At 37.6% G+C, this 12,756-nt stretch overlaps 1 protein-coding gene across 3 annotated transcripts in view; it reads left to right on the forward strand.

Moving 5' to 3' along the window:
- The window catches only part of UXS1 (UDP-glucuronate decarboxylase 1), a 146,210-nt gene that overhangs the window by 76,011 nt on the left and 57,443 nt on the right, over positions 1 to 12,756 (forward strand). For all 3 annotated transcript variants that reach the window (XM_020987928.2, XM_020987929.2, XM_078147365.1), the window contains exon 6: positions 2,732 to 2,912. In XM_020987928.2, coding sequence (XP_020843587.1) covers positions 2,732 to 2,912 — 181 coding nt within the window. The remainder of the gene's footprint in view (positions 1 to 2,731; positions 2,913 to 12,756) is intronic.

A 12,756-nucleotide genomic window follows, 5' to 3' on the forward strand; every position in this document is an offset into this window, starting at 1 on the left:
CAGTTAACACGTAAAAACAATTTTTAACATTCGTTTTTAAAACTTTGAATTCCAAATTCTCTCCCTTCCTCCCTCCCCACACCCCTTCATTGAGAAGGCTGGCAGTTCCATATAGGTTATACACGTGTAGTCATGCAAAATATATCCATACTAGTCATGTTGTGATAGAAAACATAGACCAAAAAAAATGCTCAAGAAAAATAAAGTAAAAAAGAAGTATGCTTCAATCTGTATTCAGACACCATCAGTTCTTTCTTTGATGGACAGCATTTTTCATCCTAAGTCCTTCAGAATTGTCTTGGATTGTTGTATTATTGGGAATAACTAAGTCATTCACAGCTGATCATCTTACAATATCACTGTTATTTTGTACACAGTACATGTCACTTTTGATGCACCATTCTTTTAGCTTTATTTAAAAAAAAAAGTGTTAGACTTAACAGGGTTGAAAGCAACTCCAAGATCATTTAAACAGAGATAATAATTTCTGCCCTGACTATCTCACCAGGTGGATACATGGATGAAATGAGGTAATTTGTGTAAAAGCACTTTGTGAACTTAAAGAGACTGAGACTGAAATAGCAATTCTATTCTAAAGGGTGGTGTTTTTTTTCTTAGTAATCCCTTTCCCATTTACTTTTTTAGTACTTCTTTCTCCTAGTCCCCCCCCATCCCCCAAAAAAGGTATGAACCAGTAAAGTCAATTCAAATAAAATGTAGAACTGAATGATGATCACAAACTGTACAGTATAGTAGGGTAGTGAAAGTAGCACTGTGTTAAGAGCCCAGATCACATAGACTCTTTAGGCCTCAGTTCTTCAAATGCAGGACTAGGTAATGCTACCTTTCATTTGTATATCTCTCGATGGTTCACAAAGTACTTTTGTAGTCACTACCTTGTATCCATCCTATGAGATAGGCTAGAAATTCTTATCTCTGTTTAGGCGATCCTAAAGTCTCTTTCAACCATGTAATTCTATGGTTCTAAAAGGTTACCAAGAATGTTTTATTAATAGTGAACAAATTTAAGCACATTGAAAGTTAACCTCTCTGGATTTTAGTTTCTCCCTCTGTAAAATGCCCCATTTGGACTATTTGTCCTCTAGGGTTCTTCATGACAGGTTCTTCATGACATGTGGTGCGATGGAGAGCACTGAATTTGAACTCCTGAAGATTTGGATTTGAACCCTAGCCCTGTAACTTACTATCTGTGTGGCCTTGGACAAGTCACCTAAATTCTTTGGGCCTCCGTTTCCTCATCTGTAAAATGAAGGGCCTAGACTAGATGGTCACGAAGGTCACTAATCTAAATCTCTAATCCCTTTCCCAACTCAAACATTCTGTTGTTCCGTGATTCTAACTTGTGAGCAGTCAAAGTCCTGCCCCCTAAGAATGATAATTCAAAATCATTAATAAAATATACATTTATTAAGATAGGTGTTAGGTTCACCTGCACTTCCTCATCCCCATCATAAAATAGCTGATATGCTTTAAGATTTTCAAAACATTTTTTTTTACAACAGCCATGTGAAGTGAGGAATGAGTATCTTTATCCCTATTTTACAGAAGAAGGAATTGAGATCAAGACATTTAGTGGCATAGCGAGGAAGTGTCTGAGCCAGTATAGATAGATCTTCTGACCTTGGGGTCAGTGTTCTTTGGTCTATACCAAACTGCATTTTAGCTTTTTTGGGGAGTGGGGGATTGGGGGTGATTGAGAGAAAGAGGAGTGGTTGAGAAGGGATGGGTATTGAGCAGAATAGGAGGGGCATAGGTGACCTAGAAATTTTGTCAGGGAACTTTTAAATGAAAGGAATGAAACTAGTGTTCAGTAAGAGAATATAAATCAGAGTAGAATATGGCAATTTTACTTTTTTTATGATTTAGTCTTGTTCCTGCTTTGTTCCCATACCTCCTCCCCAAGCACGAATACACAATATGGCATTAACAGCATCTTTTCATTCAAATGTTTTGAAGGTAATCAGCCCCATGTTTCTGGTGGCTTTTAATTTTAGGAAATTGGGTATTACTGAAGCCCTGTCAGAGCACAGGAACTACATAATTCTATCACTTTTTAAACAGCACATAGATTCTGTGTATGATTTACCTTATCATGGTGATAATCAAGCAGCAGTTTTCTTTTTTTTTCTTTTTCTTTCTTTCTTTTTATTTTTTTAAAGGCTTCAGCCTAGGAATAATCCTTGTTTGCTTATTGACTTGTTCTTAATTTTTTTCCTTGGTGAATTTTTGCAATGGAAGCCTCTACTTATCTAGCACAGACATTCAATGCATAACTCATACCTTGCCATTCTGTGCCTTCTAGTGAAAGTAATTCTGTTAAGTCTTCTACAGATGGTTATGCTGTCCCAGCATTACTCAGAGTATCTCTTGTAAACAGAATGCTGTCATGATGTAAGGTTCTATAAGAGAAAGAATATTTTTGAATTTGTAACACCTACCTTCCTGAACAATTACCTGAGTAATGTCTTTGGGTTGTTTTAGAGATTGTTGAGATATTTATGCTTGCTTGCTCTGGAGTAGAAGTAAAGGTATTACCTGAAATATCTTTACCCTCCCATCTTCCCTTGCCACTTCTCCCCCTTCCCGTCCCCACCCCATCCCCACCCATCCCCATCCCCAGCCAGCTGCAAAAGCCAGTTTGTGAAATCTGTTTTCATCTGATTTCTTTGGTGTTTTCTGTAAATATTTCATACAAACTGTCCTAATGCAGATAACTGGAGGAGCAGGGTTTGTGGGTTCTCATCTTACTGACAAACTAATGATGGATGGCCATGAGGTTACAGTTGTGGACAACTTCTTTACGGGCAGGAAAAGAAATGTGGAACATTGGATCGGCCATGAAAACTTTGAACTAATTAACCATGATGTTGTAGAGCCCCTCTACATTGAAGGTGAGTGAACATGTCTTGTGTAGTGATGCTTCTGGATAGAGTTTTCATTTAAAGGGGAAATATTTATTGTGTGTGCATTCATGCATCCTATCCTGTTGCTAATTGCTAAAAAGCATAAGCAAGTTTACATTAAGTTTGCAGTTAATAAAGAGGTTATTTTTAAATAGCCTGTCACCATATTCTGTTAAAATATAAATTTCTGGACAGGATGGATTGTTTCATTTTTTGTGCTTGTAGCCTAACCTCCTAGCATAGTGTCTGGCACATAGACACTTAAAAAATGTGCGATATTAATACAGTAATTATAAAATAATAATAATAAAATAAACCAATCCAATAACTGGCAAGTTGAAATTTGTGTGTCATGTAAAACTTGTATATTGCAGTCTATTACCTATGAATAACATATAGAAAAGAATTGGGAGTATCATGGTGATTCAGATTATTTGATTTCTTAGCTATTTGTTTAAATTCTTACTCCAGTTGCCATGTATAGTTGTCAGCTCATGTGCTGTAAATAAGAAAAAATATGTACATGTATATATATTTTTTGTTGGCGTTTTCTTCTTTCTCCCCCTGTACACACACGTGCATGCGTGTACGCATGAACACACACACACACACAACACACACACACACACACACACTTTGGGCACTTGAAAGAAGTTGAGGTTTGGGATATGTCCTAAAAGAAGTCTTTAAATTCCTTCCAGAAACTGCCAAGAAATGATTAGTGGTCTCTTTAGGTTAGCACAGGCATGATGCAGTGAAATATGTTGGTAGCTACCAAAAAGTTAGCACTTTCAGATTTATTTGACAGCTGGTAGTTTTGCTTTGTTCCTTTTCTTCATCAGGGTGGGAGAGAGTTGGGAGATAAAGGAAGAAAATCTCATCTTCACCTCCCCCCCCCCAAAAGAGTACTTGTAATTAGCAAAATGTTTTCTATAATCCTTTCTTCCCCCTTACAAAAACTAGTGAGCACGTTTAAAAACGTTCTTCAGCCTTGAAAAGTTTTAAATTTTTTTGTTGATGTTTGTAAATTGTTAGGATTAATGAGGTAGTAATTACACTGTTTCATTTTGGCTCGTCCAGAGCACATGCCTCATGCAATTCTTCTGTGAAGATTTCCTTCAGCCGTGCATGAAGGCCATTTATAGACGAAAAGATGCCTGGAATTTTAGAACTTATAAGTTATTAGAATTATGTTTCAAAAGCAAAGATATTAGATGGATTTCTCTTTGTTTCTTTTGATTCCTTCTTGTACAAAGAAGCCAACAGCTGCATTAAGAATTTGGTGTGGAATCAGAAAGAAGGAATACTTAATTAGAACCTTGGTAGGTAGGACAGGGTTTTTGGTGACTGAGTGAGTGAAGGATGGTAAGGAATTAAAATAATTAATTTGGGAGGTCAGTGATGCTCTTGGCTGACCTCTGCTCATTGCTGGGAATTCAAAGATGAAAAAGATATAACCAGTTCCTCCCCTTGAGGAGTTTATGGTATAGTAGAGGACATAAGACAAAGACAGGAATAATAATGCTTGTTTGAAAGAGCGTATTAGCTGCTATATGATTAGTTCATAGGAGAGGACAGAGTAAGTTGTTTTTTGGTTTGGTTTTGTTTTTTTGGCAAGGGTTAAGTGACTTCCCCAGGGTCACACAGCTAGTAAGTGTTATGTGTCTGAGGCCAAATTTGAACTCAGGTCCTCCTGAATCCAGAGCTGATGCTCTATCCACTGCACCACCTAGCTGTCCCACGACAGAATAAGTTTTATGAGAGATTTGAGAAGGAAGAAATTACTTACAAGAGTTATAGGTAGATCTTAAGGAATGGGAAAAGTTTCTACAAATGGATGTTATGGGGCAGAGTTTGGAAAGGTTACTTGCGGGCTTGAGGCAGAGTGAATGAAAGTACAGAGGGTGGGATGAACTTGAAAGTGTTTGGTTTTAGTTGTTGGGATGGAGAATAAGTGGAGGGCAGTGATAAGTCTGGAAACAGGTTGGAACTGAATTGCAGAGCACTCCAGGGGAAAGCCCACTCACTCACTTTGGGCATTGATATAAAGTGGGGAAAGTATGTGTGTGTGTGTGTGTGTGTGTGTGTGTGTGTGTGTGTTGAGGCTTGCATTGTAATTGTTAGTGGAAAACCATCACAATCTAAGGTCTTTGTCCATGGCAACAGATAAATGGAGGTGTAAGTGAAGTTAAGGAAGATACAGCGGGAGATGTTGGCCATTAGAACTGTGTCTTCTTGGAGAGAGAAATACATTTAATCCGCAGTAATCTGTGGACGTTGGACCTAAAGAGAGTAGAAGGATAAAATAAAGAAGTAATCAACAATTGTTTTAAATCTTGTTCTCATGTTCCTCCAAATCTTTTTTTTTTTTTAGAGCTATCCCAAAGTAAGCAAAGGAATTCTCCTGAATCTCATTTTCTTTCGTTGCTGACCTATGCAATGAGCAGGATCAATATAAAGAGGAATATTGATGAAAGACTTGGACTATTAATACCTGAGTAATCATTGTAGGAGGCCAAAAATAATGTTGCCAAGCATACCATAATATGATACTTTAAGAATCTGAGTTGTGCTCTTACAGGGAGCTTGTAGAGTGGAAAGAATACAAGACTTCACTGTCAGAATACAGGGGTTATTGAGTCACTGTGGGACCTTGGGCAAGTCTCTTCATTTCTTGAGGCCTCAGTTTCCTCATCTGCAAAATGAAGGGAGATTTCTGAAATCTCTTCCAGCCTTAAATTGTGTGATCTCATGCTATGGTTTTAATCATTTAACTTGGGAATTCCTTAACACAAATTTTCACATTCTAAGTATGAAGCACAAAGATCAGTTGCTAGAAGGCAAAGATCATATCTTTTTAGAATCTTTGGATAATAAAATGGTATAGCTTAAAAAACCTTAGAGATCATCTATTCTACTGCCTCACTTTACAAGGCTATATGCCAAGAGTCAAAATCCTTTTCTCTGGTAGATGTGAATTAAGTTCTCAAAAATTACTATTATCATAATTATGAAAAAAAAATTTATTTACATGCCTATAATTGCAAAGGGTACCATGTAAAAGTCAAATAGTTTTATCCTCTGAAAAATGAGGGCATTGAACTTGATTATATTTAAAGATTACTTTTTTCTGATTATGATGTTCTATAATTCTAAGTGAGAACTGAAAACTTAATAGCACTGAAAGGTGGTCCAGCAGTACTTTTTGTATTCAGTGGATATAAAGTAAGATTTAACTGATTTGAGGCCGCTAGGTAGCGCAGTGAATGGAGCACTGGCTCTGGAGTCAGGAGGACCTGAGTTCAAATTCAGCCTCAGACACATAATACTAGCTGTGTGACCTTGGGCAAGTCAATTAACCCCATTGCCTAGCCCCCCCCCAAAAAGTTAAAAAGTTAAAGATTTAACTGATTTTTTTGAAATCAAGCAATCCCAAATGCATAGGATAATGGATCTAGAGCTTGGAATGGACCTTGGAGACCATCCAGTCATAGGTCAAAAGATGAAGCAAAAACCTTAGTTTTTCCACTACCTTACAAGCTCTCAGAAATCCCCTTTGGTTTTTTTTTGTTGTTTTTTTTTCCTCAAGACTATTGTGGGACTTTTGGTATTAGCATAAGAGAGGGATGAGTGTGTGTGTGTGTGTGTGTGTGTGTGTGTGTGTGTGTGTTCATATTTTTGGACTGGACCTGTCGGAATGCAAATTCCTAATGAGGAAATTCACTCTCCCAATGCAAATCAGCATTTTCTCTAAAGTTACATCTTGAGTAGTTGCCTGAGATGCTGACAGGTTAAGTGACTTGCTCAGGATAGCACAGCTAGGATATATCTTTGAGGCTAACTCACTATCATGACTATGCCATGCTGGCTCTTCTCTGTGTATTTACACAGATATGTGTATGTTCTTCTGTGGATGGTGCTGCTGCATTAGTAGCCTGAGAGTAAGGTGCTGGATCCTGAGGTGTTTTTTTTCCCACTCCTGTATTTTTTAAAAATTGTGATGCCATATTTTACTCTACATTCAGCCATTCATGAATGGAGCTTACTGGATAAGGGGAGAATATGACATGTTCCTGTTTTCTTCCTCTTTTTTAGAGGCACAAGTCATCTCAAATTTTAATTAGCCCTCTTGCCATCATTGTGGAAGTAAAGTAGCTTGGATGTCTGGCTGAAGTTTTAATGGTCTCTGGGGCTGGGCTGAGGCTTTCAGCAGAGAGGAATCAGTGGGGTGTTATGCAATAGACCATCTATTTTTATGTGTGCCATCTCCCTGCATGATAGGAAATAAGCTGATTTTACTGTTTTTACATTCTGGACAGTAGCTCTGGTGGGATACTTGGAGACATTTTCCTTCTCAGTTTGTTGCAGTTTTCTTTCCAGATTTTAATAAATGCTTTATTTGCATAGATTTCAGGCATGGTTAAAGCATACTCTAAAAGAAACCACAAATAGACCTCCACCCCACCCCCCATGCATCCCACCCCTGCCCTGATTTATTGGCAGTGCCTCTGACAGGCATGCCTCTCATCTGTGTGGTCTATACCATCCCTTTTTCCTTACCTCCTCCCCTTCCCTTGATAGTACAAAGGGAACAAAACTCCTGTGTTCTTACTGTGTTTTCTGAGCTATTTTTGGCAGTTTTATGAAAAGGTAAAAATAAGCATGTCTTTAAAAGGGGTTAAACTAAACTAATTTAAAATTCTTCAGGCTCATTCCCTGAGGGTCATAATTTTGCTAGCTGAGATTACCAGACATTGCAAATGGGCAGTGCTTATGGAAGGTTCATTTAGCGGTCAGTATCATTGGAGAGAAGGAAACTTGTAGTGAATGACTAGTACATACCTGTCTTTTGCCTTCCACTTCCATCCTTCCCTCCCCACACCCCACCCTCCACAACCTACTTCAGAATTATTTTTCATTTTTATTACAGGCTGAAGTATAAACAGTTGACATGCTATGGAGCTAATTCTAGACTAGCAGAGTTAACATTGCTGCTTTATTTACATTCCAATTCATTGCTATTAATATGATTTAGTGTTTACATAGAAGTAGCTTTCCTTGATGATAATTTGAAGGGGTTTTTTCTTTTCTTTTCTCATTTCTTCTCTTTATAATCCCATAAGAAGTTAATCCATCAACTAGAGGTAGAAAAATGCCCTTTTTAGGACAGGACTTGGTAATACTGTCATTTTTTGCTCTTTTCTCTTTAAAACTACCGAGGCAGAAAAAGTTGCATTGGAAAAGAAGGGTTGTTGTTATTTGTCCTTCAGTCTCGAAGAGGACCAATGACATCACCAGAGTGAAGTCTTGCCCCTTTCTTGTCCTAAAAACAGATTGTATGAAAAGAAAGGAGATAGAGAATACTCAATATTTATCCATCCAACTAAGGAATAACTAAACTGAAGGACGATTAGCAATAATTTCCACAATTTCATAGGAAGCTCATGCCCAGGAATTCATGGGAGACAAAACCTAAGAAAAGACACATCAAAAACAAGGAGGGGAAGGGAAAAAAGGACATCAAGAAGGAGTGTGGAGAGGGATCAGTGTTGCAGTGGAAAGAGTACCGTGTTTGGAGTCCGGGACAGCGTAGGTCATCATCATATCGCCAGGTGATAGAGTATCCGTAGGTAAAGTCAAGGGACTTCTCTGAGCTCCTTTTTTTTTTACCTAGAAAATGATGGTGGCAGGGTCATAGATTTAGAGATGGAGGGGACCTCAGAGACCCACTGATCCACCCCCTCTGTTTTACAGTTAAGGCAGTGAGGCTCAGGGAGGTGGTGACCAGTGTAAGATTGCCCAGGTTGCAAACATCGGAGGTAGGTTTAGAACCCAGGTCCTTGCCTCTCAATAATAATTATAGCACTTATCTCACGGGATTGTTGTGAGGATCAAATGAGATAATAATGTATTTTAAAAATCACTCAGCTAACCCTAAAGTGACAGTTTTTTGGGGGGTTTTTTTGGTTTTTGGTTTTGTTTTCAAATTTTTGCTTCCATGGTGCTTTCAGATTCCATCTTGAGCAGGATAGATAAAAACTGATTTGCTTAGATTTTTGTTCAGTGCTGTAGGGGTGCCTTCAAGAGTAGTTAGGGAGCAGGAGCAGCAGCAGCAACATTGCCAATCTGCCCACTGACAAATAGGTGAGAAATCATGACCTGAATAGAGTGTCAGCTGAAAAATTGCCAGTCTATAGTTTATGCTGCAGACTCGTTCAGCAAGATGTCAGATGATCATATGGTTCACCCACATTCTCAAGGCCAACGTGTCAATAGTTTTGTCACCAGCGTGATGTTTAGGGAAAGTGATCTTCCCAGCAGGCTTTGTTGCTTTTCCTTTATTCCTTTGCATGTACGGTTACTTTAAACATATGAAGGGTATTTAATATTCATTCTGCGATAGTATTTTTATAAATCACAAAATCAGAGAATCGCAGGAGACCTCAGAAGCCATCTACTCCAACACTTACATGAAAGGAACCCCTGTCATTAACATATCTTAGAAGTGTCATGCAGCCTCAGTCATTTATACAGAATATAAGAAAACTTTTAAGAGCCAGATCTTAGAGGAACAGAAAGGAATCACTTTGTAATTTGGGATGGAAAGCAAGCCAGGCGGTTAGATCTGCCCCAATTTTATACCAAGGTTTTGATTAAGACTCATGGTAATTTTTAAAAACTTCAGCTACAAATTCGGTCTATACTGAGAGCCCGTAAGAGGCAACTGGGGCATGACAAGTGAGAATGATATGGAATATTTACTGAAACATTGTAAACATTATATGATGAAACCAAAATGTTCTAATACTCAGTCTTTTAATTATCTGCATGGTTAAGCAAAAGAATGGGCAGCTAGATGGCACAGTGAATCTAGTGCTGTGCAAGTCAGGAAGACTCACCTTCTTGAGTTCAAATCTGGCCTCAGACACTTATTAGCTGTGTGATCCTGGGCAAGTCACTCCACCTTGTCAGCCTCAGTTTCCTTATCTGTAAAATGAGCTAGAGAAGGAAATAGCAAATCACCAGTATCTGCCAAGAAAACCCCAAATGGGGTCACGAAGAGTCAGACAGGACTGAAAAACGACTGAACAGCAACAAAAGTCAAAGAAAACAGATAAATAAAACTTGCATTCACACCATAAGCTGAAACCAGCCCACTTTGGAAGAAACCAGTCTGTTACCTTCAGAATTGAGTAAGCCAAAGTTAAACTCCATGAAAGCTTCTTTCACTTAATTGTTCTTGAACTCGGTGCCCAACCCCCCTTTTTTTTTACTCAAAAAAAGTATTATTTTTTAGTTTTATGTAAAATAAGTCTTTTTACTGAAAAAAAGTATTATTCAACTAATTTAATTGGGTTGGTTTTTTAAAAGCCTCATTTCAAAATTTCTTCCTGTACTTGGGCAGGTCCTGTCTTAGAGTTTGCATATGGGCTGGTTTATGCCATGGGGAGGCTGGATTTTTTTACTTGGTTTCTAATGAGCAAGAATTTCATATGAAAATTGGTTCTGCTTTTTGTTTAGTCTAGAGTGGTAGTTTAAGAGCTCTGTCATATTTCATAGTTCACAGATTTCTAGAGGAGAAGTAAATGGATCCAAACAAAACCTTGGCAGTGCCAATTTAAAATATAGTGAAGTCTTTCTTTTGATTTTAAGTTTATTAAAATTTGTATCCATGTAATCAGCCTTATCCAGAATCTCTGCCTTCATCTTTGACTTTTCAACATCCTCCTGGTAATTCCAGCCAGCGTGAGGTAATGAGCATATTGAATGTACTGGCTGTTTTTCTTTAAAAAAAAAAAAAGTAGACCTGTTGATTTTTGTCTGTATAACTATATCACATTTGAGCATCACTTCCCCAACTAATCTGACCACAGCAGAATATTGGGCTCAAAATATATTATGGCAATGTGGCATAATGAAAAGAACACAGTTTCCTACCTATGTGACCTTGGGCATGTCACTTAAACTGTTTGGAACTCATTTTCCTCAGCTGTTAAAGTGAGTGAATTGATGACCTCTGAGGTCTAAATGAACCTGTGGTCCTATTAGTATGAAGAGCTGGACTCTGACACTCACTCACTGTATGGGCTCGGGGAAGTTGCCAAAGGTCTCTGAGCCTCAGCTTCTGATAAAGAAAATGAGGTGGTTGGTTTATGTGAAATCAACTGTCCCTTCTAGCCCTAATAGCAGCCTGAGACAAAAGATCTTATAAAGTTGGTGTATGGGTGCTAGAAGGATGGGAAAACCTTAATAAAGAAAAGTTCCTGAAATTTTTAGATCAAAATTGAGAAAATTAAGGTTTTTTAAGTGATAGATCAAGAAGAATTTGACATAAGAAAAGTTTTAGTACATACATGACTTCATAGTAAATATCTTAGAGGTTAAAAACGTACTGAACATCAAAATTTTTGCTCTGAGCACCAGAATTCCATGAAGCATGGTTTGGAAATGTTGACCTAAAGAATTGAGAAGAGTATTCATAAAGGCCAAGATACACTTAACAAATGCTGCCAATGGAAGAAAATCTGAGCCCTGCTTTCTCAGATGCCAGACTTCTTGGTACACTGGTGAATTCAGGAATTGTGGGCCTGCATCATCAGGTTCTTGTCATGTAGTCCTGAAGACCTGTTCTCAAGTATATTTTTCTACATAATCACATGGCCCAGCGGAAGTCCCACCTTCTCCAAGAAGCTTTTCCCAGTTCTTCTTAATCTTAGGGTCTTTTCTCTAAGACTGTCTCCAACTTATCCTGTATATAGCTTGTTTGTTACAGTTGTATAGTTGTTTACATATTAGTTCCCCCATTAAACTATACACTCCTTGAGAGCAGGAAATGTTTTTTGCTTTTCCTTTGTATCCTCAGCAGGTATCATAGTGCCTGACGAATAGTAGGTACTGAATAAAAATTTTCCCTACTTGAACTTGACATAGTAATAAAAATAACAATTAATAATAGTTGATAATGATAATAGCTAGCATTTATATAGTGCTTTTGGAGCAGCTAGGTGACTAAGTGGATAGAGTGCCAGATTTGGAGTCGGGAAGACTTACCTTGCTGAGCTGAAATCTGGCTTGAGACATGTGACCTGGGTAAATCACTTAACCCTGCTGGCCTTAGTTTCCTTATCTGTCAGATGAGCTGGAGAAGGAAATAATAAGCCACTCCAATATCTTTGCCAACAAATCTCCAAATGGGGTCACAAAGAGGCAGATATAATTGAAAAACAACTCAACAAAATATAGTGCTTTACAAATATCACCTCATTTGATTCTCACAACAATACCTGTGGGAGGTATTATCCCCATTTTATAGTTGAGGAAACAAGGACAAACAGGTTAAATGATTTGTCCAAATCACTTAATATTAATTAATTAATAATTAATTATATAATACTAATATATAATATGTATTATAATATTATATAATTATATTATAACACTATATATATTATAATGTAACATATTTATATATTATAATACTAATATATAATAATACTGATTAATACTGATTAATAATTAATTGATTAGTATTGTCTGAGGCTAGATTTGAACTCAGTTTTTCCTAACACCAAGCCTAGTGCTTTATCCACCATGCCACCTGGCTGCCTCAAGGGTCTCTTAGGTGCTGTGTATTCTTTTAAATACTTATTTACACTCTCATTACTATGGACACCCTCTTCTCTGGTATAAACTTCAAAACCTTTATGCTTTCTCATCTTATGCAATACTTGTACCTGCCCTTCTGTAGATCCTCCATAAAAGTTCCACCCCACATACCAGAGGCTTTCCTCAAGCCATTTCATTATATCAAAGCCACCAGTATGACTTTCAG

The sequence above is a fragment of the Phascolarctos cinereus genome, unplaced genomic scaffold (genome assembly GCF_003287225.1).
Source record: "Phascolarctos cinereus isolate Bilbo 61053 unplaced genomic scaffold, phaCin_HiC Scaffold_7;HRSCAF=346, whole genome shotgun sequence".
Lineage (NCBI taxonomy): Eukaryota > Metazoa > Chordata > Mammalia > Diprotodontia > Phascolarctidae > Phascolarctos > Phascolarctos cinereus.